The sequence below is a fragment of the Heterocephalus glaber genome, unplaced genomic scaffold (genome assembly GCF_053883595.1).
Source record: "Heterocephalus glaber isolate CG9 unplaced genomic scaffold, H.glaber_assembly_v1.0 deba00001463, whole genome shotgun sequence".
Lineage (NCBI taxonomy): Eukaryota > Metazoa > Chordata > Mammalia > Rodentia > Bathyergidae > Heterocephalus > Heterocephalus glaber.
Genome location: NW_028258310.1, coordinates 20576 through 35021, shown reverse-complemented (window position 1 = coordinate 35021; position 14446 = coordinate 20576). Strand labels below are relative to the sequence as shown.

Below are 14446 nucleotides of genomic sequence, written 5' to 3'. Positions count from 1 at the left end.
AATTTGCTATTTTATTTCTGTATAAAACTATTCATATATCCTAGCTCAGTATTTTTTAATATTTCATCCAATATAGAAAAATTCGGTAGGCACAATGTAAGAAAGTACAGTTCTTTTTATAAGATTGATAAGATGTGATATATATGTATATTCTTCAAGATGAATAAAACTAATATATATTATAAAAATAATACCAAATAAATAAAAGGCTAAGACAAATACACAAATGATTTGCGCAAGGCAAAATGTGATAAATTTCATTTAAGAGAGAAAACGTTATGGAGCTATACAAGGAATACAATTAGAGTGATACATCTTAAATTTAAATAAATTTATTTTGAACCTTAAAAGCTACTAAGTAGTCTCTAGGAACAAACAGCTTTTACACCTGCATGAACAAGCGTTCACAATATTGGGAAGTATGAAAGAAACCACAGCTTTCCTTACTTAAAATTGACCCAATGTTTGCCATGGAAAATTCTCAGGAAACTGTGGTTTTCACATACCTCCAGCTTCAAATGAAAACATAGAAAACAGACTGTCTTTTAATGGAAAAATTTTATTTTGGCATATGGGTGTTTATTGTTATCACAAATGCATTTAATGTTCATTTTGCAAAGAATTTTCAAAATGTAACCCTGAATGTAAACCACAGTCTAAACACACACACACACATACGCACCAGCCCAAAAACCTAAAACCCAAAAATACTCTTAATGTGCAGTATTAGTTCTTTGAAATCTTGCCTAAAATGACTCTAAATGAACTGGCAGAAGTAGAATGCTAATATTGGTACTTTTAAAATTAATCGGGCTTTATTTCACTTCTGGGTTTTATCTAAAGTTATACTGCAAGAATTAACAATTGCATTTATCCAAAATATTCAGCAAGATAAGTGGAAATGGTCCATTTGGCTGGACCAGAAGAACTGTGGCAAACTCTGCATGGATATTTTGGAGGTAATAAAATTTTTCAAGACTTAATTATTATCATATATAAACTCAACTAAGATATTTTAAATTACTTCCTGAAAACAGATGAAGTTTTTTCCACAGAAGGGAAAAAGATCTATACTTTCTTATATTGTACCTACTAAATTTTTCTACATTGGATGAAATATTAAAAAATACCGAGAGCTAGGATATATGAATGTAGTTTGATACAGAAATAAAGCTTATAGGAAATTTAATTTGATAAACACACGCAAGATGTTATATGTAAATATCTCTATGAGGGGCAAGGTAAATAAACATAAATAATAAAACCAGTCATTTAAAGGCTATAGAGATTTTTTTTTTTTCAGTACCGGAGATCGAACTCGGGTCCTTGCGCTTGTGCAGCAGGCGGCGAGGCTATAGAGATTTTAATAATACAAGCTAACTTTTTCTCAATCAACTGGAGAAAGAATTTGCTTTATGGTATGGGTATTATTTCTCTTCTTCTTCTTTTTTTTTTTTTTTTTTTTTTGGTACAAGGGATCAAACTCAGGACCTTGCGCTTGCGAGGCAGACGGTGGAACCACTGAGCTAAATCCCTGGCCCCTCTCTTCTTCTTGAAAGGAGAGCCCTACTGAAGTTCAATTTCATCAAAGTTGTCAGGTCTATTTTTAGGGGACAGTGTTATTTATCTTCAGACAAAACTTGCATTAAATCCCAATTACACTGTCTTTGGATCCTACTTCCAAGAGTAGATCAATTCCTAAATTTATTGGCCTCAGAACACAGAATGTGCATATCCTACAGTCAACTAAGGAAGAAGTCATACAAAAAAATAGAAAAATGAAAAAGTGGAAGTAATATTCAACTCCATTTACTTATAATGAATGCTAGGCAAGCAGTAGCTAACTCTAATAAGAGCAGGTTTTAAAAATCTATCCTTTTAATACTGTGAAGCCGTGGAGAGACCACAATGCTTCAAGAACTTAAGAAATTACAAATATATAATATACTAAGAAAATATCAAATAAAAATAGTTAGAAAGAGATGAGAAGGGAAAAAGAATATACTCCCCATAATGGAAAAGAGTAGTTACATATACCATGTCTTAGGATATAGTACACCCTCTTAATTGCATATATTGGTTGCATGTAAGGCTAGGGAAATAAATGACCTAAAATACCTAAGTTGACTGGTGTGACAAGGAAAGTTTAAGCTACCCAAATGCATCTAGATTTTACTTAGTTTTAAGGTAATATTTAATTCCTGGTACGATGCATGGTACGTGGTGCTCATCAAAAATATTCATATAAAGATTGACAGGAGAAAGAAATGTAAATTAGAGCAAAAACCAGTGAAACCAAAAACATAAAAGCACAGAGAAAAATCAGTGTTCTGACCGGGAACTGTCTTGTTGCGGGAGTTACAAAGAAAAGAAAAAAGGGGAAACAAGGAAGAAACAGCAGTGCCAAGTCTAGAGCAGAAGATCTAGATAACAGTACTGACTGTGCCATGAGATAGTTAACAGCGTTAAGCAGTGGAGTTCATTCTTTTTTGATCTCTATTTCGCTCAATTATAAAAAAGGAGTTAAAACAAATCTCTGACAAGGTAAAGCAGAAATTAAATGAGGAACTTAATGAAAATCTGGAAAGGATAAGAGTAGATTCTTAATTAAAAAGAGTAAAAATAATTTTAAAGACATATAAAATATGAAATACTGTATTAAGTTCAATATCACAGCAAAGAAAAATTTATAAATTATCATAAAAATATTTTCAGTGGCAATTCTAAAGCTCAGTGAGGGAAAGTCATATACTAATAGTAAGTGGCTTCTTGATAAGTCTTCTCTTTAATGAAAAAGGTGACGGGAAAAAAGTAAGGAATAGGGCCAGGGATTTAGCTCAGTGGTGCCACCTGCCTCGCAAGCATAAGGTCCTGAATTCGATCCCCGGTACCAGAAAAACAAAAAAGTAAAAAAGTAAGGAATATATGTAAAAAGCTTTTCAAAATTAAATACAGTCTATTGCAGATATACCTTTTTGCAGATCTTTTCAAAGTTGATATCATCACCAAGAGCAGATTTAGTTACTATATCAGGTTTCAATTCCTATGAAAGAAAAAAACCCCCACAAAACTTTTAGTTATGAGTCTAATTTTAGCTGTCATTGTAAGTTAAATTCCTTTCCAGGACTTGCTTTACGAAACTTGATACTAATTAAAATCTTAATTTTTTAAAAGGAATAACACATAGAAATTTCCATGCTACTGAGAAAGCCGTAACAAAATAGTTTTAAGTGCTAATTTTTCTAAGAATGTGTACAAATCAAGTACAAAGATTTTCAAGGAACTCCAATACATAATCAACTGTAAACCAAGGACTTTATGCCCAAGCAGCTCTTTAAATATCAAGTCTAGGCTGTGGATTTAAACATCAAATCTACAGGAAAAGTTCTGAACGTCAAAGAATTTAGGGAATATTACTCATGTGTACTTCTCCAGAGGAATATTCTAGAGGAGGGACTTTAGTCAACAGCAAATAACTTTGATAAAAGGACTGCTGGCTTGTATTTGTAGAGCTAGAGCTAAAATAAGTGTATGGGTATAGAAGAATGTACATAGGTAAATGCTACATGTTTGGATTGAAGAGAAAAAACTAATTGAAAAGAAGAGTTAGAGGAAGGTAGAACAAATAGACAGGAGTCAAAGGATATCACTGAAAAGTGGACAATCACACTAGATCTAGGAGGAACACTTCCTCCTGCCCCATTCCCAGGGTGTGCAACAATTTTTTAAAATAAACAATTTAACTTGATGGGTTATAGTATCTCTCTTTGATGCCCTCTTAAGAAATAAAACGAGTGCCAGACTTCACCGAACAATCAGGCAGGCTATTCAAGCACCACTGAATTTCCTTATACACTGGTACTCCAGTCTGACATAAAAAATGGAAGGAAGAAGCAGCTGGTCACCACCTGAGCTTGGCATGGTGGCTTCCACAGGAAAGTCATACGGGAAGGAATCAAGGGATGGCCTAGGAAGGTAGTTTCCATAAGAAACAACCCAAGCACTGTGGCATACACAACAGTGAGGGACCTGGTGGCAGAGTCCAAGTTACGGCATTATAACCTTATATATTCTTCTTGCATGCTCTTTTTAATACATTGCTTCCATTTCCATTTATACTTCAATCAAAAATAAAATGTAACAGTGCAATAAACAAAATAGATTAGAACATGCAAGACTACATAAAAAATAGAAAAGGTCACTAAGTGTTACAAGTACAACAGTAGCCATTATACAAAACATACAGTTCTACATATCAAAAGAAATTTTTTGAAAATTGCAATGATGACACATCTAGCAAAGAAATAAGCAGTAACTATAACACAGAATACTCAATAATTAGAAAATATGAGAGTATAAACATCAGAAATATAACTGAATGTAAATTAGTTTAACCTATCTCTTAGGAGAAAAAGATCTTTAACTTGGATAAAGAGTAAAACCCAACTCTACGGTGTAAAGTATATAAGAGATACATAAGAACGTGGCTATTTCAAAAGGCTAAAAACAAAGTGGTGGGCAAAGATTTACTAATCAAATTGGATTCATTAAAAAGCAGATATGATAAAGCTGTGTCATGCAAAGAAGAAAAGTTAAGATTTCTGACAATACTGCCAATGCATTAAATAAAATATAGCAATTAATTATATAAAGAAAAAAACAACAGAAAAAGAAAAATATAAACACTATTATAAACACTGTTAATAGGAGACTTTGACACACTACTCCCAGTTTGAGAAAGTTCAAACCTGAAAAATTACTTACCAAGACATTACTAGCATAGTTACTGTTATGGTTTGGATCTAGATATCCATCAAAAGCCTCATGTACTCATAAGTGGGGCTTTTGCAAGAGGACTGGACCATGAGCCCCTATAGCTAACTTTCAGTTAGGAGGTGGGGTGTTGTCAGTGAGGCAGGGAGCCTGGAAGGGTATCTCTCCTACCCAGGCTGCTTTATCTCTCTGCTGCTGCGGACTGCCATAACATGAAGAGTTTTCTGCCATGCAGGCCCTTCTGCTATGCCCTTTTTAAAAAATTCATTAAGTTTATTGGTAATTTTAGGTATACATAATAATCACATTCATCATAGGGAATTTGTACCTGTAAATGATATATCTTCTTTTTTCCTATTCCCCTTTCCTCCCTTCAACCCCTCTTTCCTTCCTTTACAGAAGCTTTGTTTCTGTTCTGTCCTCATTTTATTTCTTTTCCTTTGCTCCTGCCCCCAGTTCCCCTTCCTGTTTGAACATTTTCTTCCCATTTCACATTATTCATTATACATTTTGGTCCTTATTTTTACTTTCGGTTTCTCACACCAGAGAAACAATACAGTATTTACATATGTGTCTGATTTATTTCACTTAAGAGTATGGTCTCAAGGTGCATCCATTTAGCTATAAATATCTCAAGTTTATCCTTCTTTATGGCTAAGTAGTACTCCATTGTATAAAAAAACCTACATCTTCTTTATCCATTCATCAGTTGGGCATTTAAGGCTGTTTCCAAGATTTAGCTATTATAAACTGTGTGGCTATAAACATGGGTGCAGATATATTGCTGTGGTATGATGCTTTTAATTCTTTTGGGAAGATACTAAGAGAAACAGCTGGGTCAAATGGAACCTCTAGGTTAATTTTTTTTTTTTTTTGGAGGTATCTCCATACTGATTTCCACAGTGGTTGCACCAGTCTGCACTCCCACCAACAGGAGAGAAGGATTGCTTTACCCCACATCCCAATAAGCATTTGTTATTGATTTCTTGATAAGAGCCATTTTTTGTGGAGATGGAATCTCAGCGTTGTTCTAATTTGCATCTCTCGAATGACTGGTGATGTTGAACATTTTTCATGTATTTATTTCCGGTTTCTACTTCATCTGAGAAGTGTCTATTTGTTTCAGATGTCCATTTTTTGATTGAGTTTTTAAATCTGGGGGAAGGGTCTGATGTTTCTGAGTTCTTTATGTATCCTAGATATTAGTCCTTTGTTTGAGGAACAGCTAGAAAAAAATTTTTTTCACCACACTGGGGGTTGTCTCTTCACTCTGTTGGTTTCTCTTGCTGTACAAAGGCTTTTTAATAACATCAGATCCCAGTTGTTGATTCTTTGTAATATTTCCTGTGTAACTGGGGTTTTGTTCATAAAGATTTTGCCTACACCTATGTCGTCAACAGTTCTATTTTTTTTTGGTACTGGGGATCGAACTCAGGTCCTTGTGCTTGTGAGGCAGGTGGCGGAACAGGTGAGCTAAATCCCCGGCCCTTCTACCTATTTTATCTTCCAGCAAATTTAATATTTGTTTTAATATTCAGATCTTTGATCCATTTCAATTTAGTGCACGGTGAGAGATATGGGTCTAGTTTTAATCTCTGGCATGTGGAAACCCAGTTTTCCCAGCACCATTTATTAAAGAGGCTATCTTTCTTCCAGTGAAGGTGTTTGGCTCCTTTGTCAAAGATAAGGCGGCTGAGCATGTTTGAAGTAGTTCCTTCTAATCTGTTCCATTGATCCTCAGGTTATTTATTTATTTATTTTTGCCAGTACCATGTTGTTTTTATCTTAACTTCTCTGTAGTATAATTTGAAGTCAGGGATTGTGATGCCCCCTGCCTTGCCTTTGTTGCTCAGAACTGTTTTTGCTATTTTAGGTCTCTTCTGGTTTAAATTTTAGAATTCTTTTTTTCTTTTTTTTAAATTTTAGAATTCTTTTCTCTAATTCTGTGAGACAGGCTATTGGAATTTTGATTGGGATGGCATTAAATCTGTGTAACAACTTTGGAAGTATAGGGGTTGGGGATTCAGCTCAGTGGTTTCACCGCCTGCTGCACAAGCACAAGGACCCGAGTTCAATCCCTGGAACCAAAACAAACAAACAAACAATTTTGGAAGTATGGCCATTTTCTTCATATTTGTTCTTCCTACCCAAGAACAAGGGATATCGTTCCATTTTCTGATTATCTTCTTTGATTTCCTTCTTCAGAGCACTGTAGTTTTCAGAGTAGAGGTTTTTTACTTCCTTCATTAGATTGATTCCTAGGTATTTCATTTTTTTGTATGCTACTGTGAAAGGTGTGATTTCTATAATTTCTCAGTGAGTTTGTTATTTGTGAACAGGAATGCTACTGATTTTTGAGTGTTTACTTTGTATCCAGCTACACTACTGAATTTGGTTATTAAATCTAGGAGTCTTTTGGTGGAGCTTTTGGGGTCTTCTATGTAGAGTATCATGTCATCTGCAAATAATGATAATTCAACTTTTTCCTTTCCTATTCTTATTCCTTTTATTTCTTTCTCTTTTCTAACTGCTCTGGCTAGTGTTTCCAGAACTATATTGAATAGGAGTGGTGACCGTGGATGTCCTTGTCTTGTTCCTGATTCTAGAGTGAAAGCTTTCAGCTTTGTCTGTTCAGTATGTTAGCTGTTGGTTTGTCATAGATGCCTTTTTCAGACTGATATAAAGACCATCTATTCCAATTTTCTATAGCGTTTTTTTTTTTTTATCATGAATGGCTATTGGACTTTGTCAAACACTTTTTCTACATCTACTGAGATGATCATGTGGCTTTTGTCCTTAGCTCTGTTAATGTGGTGTATTACAATTATTGATTTGCATATATTGAACCATCCCTGTGTCCCTGGGATGAATCCTACTTGGTTCTGGTATATAATTTTCTTGGTGATTTGGTGCATTCTGTTTGCCAGTATCTTATTGAGGATTTTTGTGCCTATGTTCATTAGGGAGATTGGCTTGTAGTTCTCTTTTTGGGTTGGATCCTTTTCTAGTTTTGGTAATGCTTACTTCTAGGAATGAATTTGGGAGTATTGCTTCCCTTTCAATTTTCACGAAAGAATTTGAGAAGTAGCGGCATTAGGTCTTCTCTAAATTTCTTGTAGAGTTCAGGAGTGAATTCATCAGAGCTTGGGCTTTGTTGGTAGGACTTTAATTACATCTTCAATTTCACTGACTGATACTGATTTATTTATAGAGTTTTTATATCTTCTTGATTCAGCTTTGGTAACTCATATGTATCTAGGAATCTGTACATTTCTTCTGTTTTCCATCTTATTAAGAATACAGGTTCCCAAAGTAGGTATTGATCTAGATTTTTGCAGGATCTGTTGTGACTTCACCCTTTTCATTCCTAATTGCATGGACTTGAGTGTTTTCTTCCTTTTTGGGGGGATAAACCTGGCTAAGGGTTTGTCAATTTTATTTAATCTTTCCAAGAACCAACTCTTCAATTCACTGATTCTTTGTATTGTTTTCTTAGTCTCCATTGCATTACTTTCTGCTGTGATCATTTTAATTTCCTTCCTTGTATGAGCTTTAGGCTTGACTTGCTCTTCTTTTTTCTAGAAGCTTTAGGTTCAACATTTATTTGTTTATTTGAGCTCTCTTTCTGATATGGGTATTCTCTGCTATAAATTTCTCTTGTAGAACTGCTTTAATTGCATCTCATAAGTTCCAGTATTTGTATTGGCATTATTGTTTAATTGTAGAAACTGTATAATTTCTTCTTTAATTTCATCTGTGACCCACTGGTTGTTCAGGATGGTGTCATTATTAAGTTCTTGTGGTTTCTTTTTTTTTTCTTGTGGTTTCTTTTGCAATTGATTTACAATATCACTGCACTATGGTCAATTAGTTCTAGTGTTCTATAGCACTAAGATCTATCATATATTGAAAGAAAAATAGAACAGTTCAAGGCTTCCAACACATAAAAACGATATATACATGTGAAGGAATACTAATTATCCTGATTTGATCATTATACACTGTATACATGTGTCAAATTTTCATACTAAATTCCATAAATACGTAAAATATTGTATTTTTATAATACAGTATGGATACTGGAAATAATGTTTTGCAATACCCAATGTCAAGATCTTCATAGTCTGTTATTTTACCCTACTCGCAAGCTACCATGTTAAACTGGTAGTTTCATGAGTGTCGGTAAAAAAAGAGTCCTGGCTCAGAGACAGAGGACAATTTATTGCTCATAATAAGTGTAGGTGCCAGAACATCAGCATTTTAAAAACACTCACATATTTTTTCTTCTTTTTAGAAAAATGAAGTTCCAGATACATGGTAGAAATTAAATTTAACAAGTTAAATCCATGTAATCAAAACTAAAGAAATATTTTAGAAGTATATTTTTTTAAACAGGCTTTTAAGTGGCAAGTATCTTCCTGTATTGAGGAAGAGAAAACCACCTGTCTTTGTGGACAGCAGCTTTTGTAGTCTGACAGGCAAACATGAACTAGAGTTACAACATCTATTTTCAGAACACAAGCATCTATGTGCGGGGCTGAATTCTTCAAAGTAACCCATGTTCTCAACAGCAGAGGCTTTAAGTGTTATCTTACATGTCAAATAAAACTTTGCTGATATAATTAGGATGTTGAGAAAAATTATCCTGTTTTATCCAGGTAAGCCCAATATAGTTGCAGGGCTCCTTATAAGAGGGAAGAGGAAAGGTTTGAGTTAGACAAGATGAGAAACCACAAGTTAGAGAGGAAAATGAAGGAGAGAAGAAAGCCATTATGCTGCTAGTCTTGAAGAAGGGTGTCTTCTGGGACACACTGATTAAAAGTTTTATACTACAGAATTTGAAGATAATAAAATCGTGTTGTATTAAGCCATCAACTTCATAGTAGTTTGTCTTAGCAGCACTAGGAAATAAATGAATATACTTTCTATCTTCTACCAATCCTCATATTTTAATTATACCATTTTTTTGATAAGTACTATGTAATGTAAGTAATACTACGAATATTTCTCAGTAAGAAGTATCTATCTCAAAACTCAGTACATTCCTTTGGATGGCTTAAACTGTCCTTATTATACCACTCATATTTCAGTATTTTGGAAGAATTCACTTATAGCTTTAAATATAACCATATGTGTAAATAAAAGAAAATGCTATCTCCTAAGATACAGATTATGTAAAATTCAAGAAGTGAGTTTAGTTAACATGCATAAATAGGAATGCTGTTGTGCAACTGGAATTTGTGTCAGTGCTATTCTAAGCATATAGCGAGGAACTAAGTTTTTTAGACAAGAAAAACTGCAATACATGATATAAAGTTATTTCTCCTCCACTCTACTTTCATTAAGAGATCAGATACTGCCTTTCAGAATAAGGCTCCTTTTGACCTGTTATCATGAAAGGAGAGGGGACCCTAAATGGTAATATGAGATATGATCAAAAACTATGGTAAATATTTAAATTAAAATATAATTATTACAGTCAAAGACACACTGCCAATAATCGCTCTGAGAGGAGGACTCCTCCTCACTTCAAACACACCCCATCATTCCCACTACTTTCAGTGGGAGTATTTTGTGAGGGATTAATGGCAATGTGTCTTTTTGCTATAATAATTCTTTTTAATTTAAATGTACACCATATTTTTTGATGAGCTCTTATAGCATTCCCTTCAAAAGATAAAAAGATAGCCAAGCATGGTTGTGCACACCTATGATCCCAGCATGCTGGGAACCTGAGGCAGGATGATCACAAGTTCGAGACCAGGATAGGCAACTTAGTGACTTAGTGAGACCATGTCTCAAAAGGAAAATAAAAAGGGTTGGGGATATAGCTTAAGGTAAAGACCCTGGGTTCAATCCCCAATACCACGAAAAGAAGAAGGGGGGGAGATAGGATTGAAAAGCCATTCTGAATTCTTGGGAGTTTGCCTAGAGTCTAGCTGGGAAGTTCATACTAGATTGCCAGGATTTACAAATTGATTTTTGGTGGGGTTTTTTTGTTGTTTTTTTTTTACTGAAATGTATATTTACATTTTTTCGGAAGAAGTTTTAGGTAACTACTTTCACTATTTTAGGATTAAATTTAAGTTTCAAGGATAGGTTATAATTTGGCCAGAAAATTTATTTCATTTAATGTTTTAAGAATACATAAATTACTCTTCAAATTAATAGCAAAGTTCAGTAGGAGCCACTGAATTAGTAATCCAAAGTGTAGGGAAGATAATGGGAATTGATTTTTCAAGAACTGAAGTTAATTTTCAACTTTGAAAGAAGGCCTGAGATGACAAACAGTTTCCTATGAGTTGAGGCTATTACCTTACTTCACAATACATCAACTCCATTATAAATGAATGGTTTCCTACATGAGTAGTGGAAAGCAAGTAAGATTTCTCAAGCTCTATGGATAAAACTGAAAAATCCCTGATTTTGTTACAGAATAGAGAACTCTGAAAGATAAGAGATACTTAGAGGCTTCTAACAACAGTGTAATTTGGTTCTGTTATTTAAGCTTTCAAATATTGGGGTTTTTAATCTATCTGAAAACTAAAATAAACAATTATATATTTTAGTGGGTATGCAGCTGAAGTTACTAATCCACTCACAAAACAAAGGAGTACAAGAGGGTTCAGCTAGGATATAATTCCACACTTACTGTGTGGGAAAGAGTTAACTTTCCAGGTGTGAGTTGCTCAAACTCAGCACACATCTACTGAGAAAGGCCTCTCTTCAGGAGTGACCCTTGGCCAGCTCCTGGAAAATGACCTCTGAGAATGTGGGCTACAGGGTACTTATGATCAGAGGGTTCATGTTAACAGTGAGACTTAATGTGAATGTGTCTTTGCTTTCAGAAGCTGGAGTCAGAGTACTTCAAATTAGTTGTGTAGAAAATTCACACTGATGTGACTTGTCCCCAGTTAAAACCTCTGGGTCTGAATGGGAATGCCTTGTACCTGCTGTCACATCACTAGTGGGAGTGTGTCCCTGCGACTCCACAGTAGAGGACCTCTGGAAACTTATGCCTGGTTTTTCACGAGCTTCCCCCTTTGCTGATTTCAATCTGTATTCTTATATAATGTTAAACCATAATTGTGAGTTTAACAGCCTTTGTTGTAGATTCCACTAATGAATTACTAGGCCTCAAAGTGGTCTTGGGAACTCAGGATACATTCATTTTACAGAAAAGAATCATTACCACAGAAAGTTTAAGAGACTCTTTTCAAAGTATCTCAGGAGGGCTAGGACAAGAATTCTCATATATTGCTTTTTGCCGTATCCTGTTGTCAGTAATAAATTAGACATCTTAAGTCCTTCCTAATTAAATTAACATAATTCAAGCTTTCTACACTAATGATTGTCACAATTAAAAACTAGATCTATCAGAAAAACTTCAGTTCCCTTATTCCACACTGTGCTATTAGCTACTGCTTGCTAATATGCAAAATCACAAATTTAATTAAAATTAGGTAATCTAAATTTTGTTTATTTGGATATAACCTTGTTTTTCTCTCCAGATATTTGTTTGAACAATCTAAGATACTTAGAACTATTAAGCCAGTGGAGCGTTGGTTCTGCTTCAGCAGGAAAAGTTTGTTTGTAATCAAACTATTTGTATCAGACCATGAGGAAGAAGATTAGGATAACATAAAAAGTTACTGCAAGGTAGTTAACCATGCTAACTTTTTTAATTCCAAGAAGATTTCATTGTGGTTGGGCTTTTAACTTAATAGAATACAAGAGACTTTTGCATGCAACAGATGGAATGTGATGTTTAGGCTGAGAAAAGAAATTAAAAAATGCCAGGAAAAATATGAATGCTAGATTTTTGGTATATGTGGAAATGAACCAAATAATGTATTTCTCTGAAATAAAGAATCTGAAATAACTCATGAGAGTGGTATTGATATCCCAATCTTCATGCTTTTCTACAGATAGGAATTCTCATTATGGTTACCCTTCAGTGACAATAAAAAATTAATTTTCTAAATACTGTTCTGCGCTTTCTTAAATACATTTTACTACAGTAACCTTGAAATAAAGCTAGACTCTACCATTACACTGGGAAGGTGTTTTTCCAGATAAAATATCACTGTCTTCCTCCTACCCCTATTCCTATGTTCTTTAATGCAGCCAATGGCATCTCCATCCTCTGCTGCTCAGCTCTGAGTCATCTGACCCTTCAGAGCCCCTTTATTATGATTCTGTGACATTGTCATACTATTAAAGACAGCTAAGTTAAGTAAAAATATTATAGGCAGTCAGATAGGGCTGGGCCCTTGACAGAGTCAGAGCACAAGATGAAAACACATTACAACTGTGGCCAGGGACACATCTGTGAGAGCCAGGCCTCAAGATCAAGATGAAATGACTAGGCCTGCATACTTCCCCAAAGGACAAGGTAAGTGCTAACACCTGGCCTAATGAAGTATAAAGAGACATCAGTCACCAGACCCATCATTTCCTAGAAAACCTTTTTGTTCTTTTCATATACATTTGTTACGTGACTTGTTCCCCCACTGAATTTCTATTACCTAAGTGACTATAATTGTAATCTTATGCTTTAACCATGTGGTTTTTGCTCTATAAAACTTACTCTGAAAAGTGGGGTCCTTGGCTACCTATTTGGGACTCCTCCTGCCTCTCAGGAACTATCTTCTCAATAAACATTTCCTACTCTTAACCTCTGTTGTTCCTAGAATCCATTCGTTGATTTTAGAGGACACAAATTCAGTGTATCAGACATCTAACAGATTGGGAATTATAATATTTCCTTTGTATCATTTGGAAGCTCTATTTCATCTCCTATACCATCCCTGTATTACTACTCCTAGGCTTAGGACTTCCTTATGGATTGTATGGATTATAATAACCTGGTTTTCCTGTCTGCAGGACCAGTAACTCCAAGGCCTATTATGTCACTGTCCCGAATACAGAAAGAAATCAAAGATCTTCAGAATGACATTAAAAAAATCTTTGATTGTCTGTCATAATATATCTTTTTGCTCTACTGTTGTAATACTTTTCTTCTAGGAATCTTATAATCAATCCATGCTGTTTTGAATAAATTTTCAAAACTGAATAAATTTTCTATTTTCCTACCACATCATCTTTGGTAACTTTCCTTTTTATTTTTTGTCTTTAGAATGCTTTCCATTAACTGGATACCTACCTTTCTCGCTTCTTTTCCTTTCAATCAAAACCTACCCACCCACTTCAAACTTTGGTTTCCAAATACCACTAAAACGAAGCAGGAAAATTATACATCCTACCGTTAATTTCCTGTACCAAAAAAGACTAGTGGGGTTCAGAACAGACTCAAAAAGGTTGTGCAAGTTGGCTTAAAGGGACAACCACTAGTTGAATTTTGGCGTGAGAAGGAATAATGACAGCAAAGGATCATAACCACGTTGACCACATAATTTGATGTTCAAACAAGGACTCATCTGAGTATCAAATAAGACATTAATAAATGTGCTGGAACAAAAAGTGAATGCAAGAAGAGTCCCAAGGAATTTGGTCATATGGCCACCCTAACCACAACACTTGTTAACATCTCCAAATGCTCTCTATTTTCTCTTACACCTACTCCACAGGCTTTAGACTCAAATTATTACTCCAGCAATCTCATTAAGTCACCAACATTCTCCAAATTGCTAAATTTAAGTCTCAGTATTCT

At 34.6% G+C, this 14446-nt stretch overlaps 1 protein-coding gene across 2 annotated transcripts in view; it reads right to left on the bottom strand.

Moving 5' to 3' along the window:
* Nucleotides 1-14446, bottom strand: part of Srfbp1 (serum response factor binding protein 1) — a 48265-nt gene that overhangs the window by 20206 nt on the left and 13613 nt on the right. Inside the window, exon 3 of one of the 2 annotated variants that reach the window (XM_087180501.1) lies at nucleotides 2972-3043. The exons of the other annotated variant lie outside the window; for it this stretch is intronic. Within the exon in view, the coding sequence (XP_087036627.1) occupies nucleotides 2972-3043 (72 nt within the window). The remainder of the gene's footprint in view (nucleotides 1-2971; nucleotides 3044-14446) is intronic. 2 annotated transcript variants of the gene reach the window in all.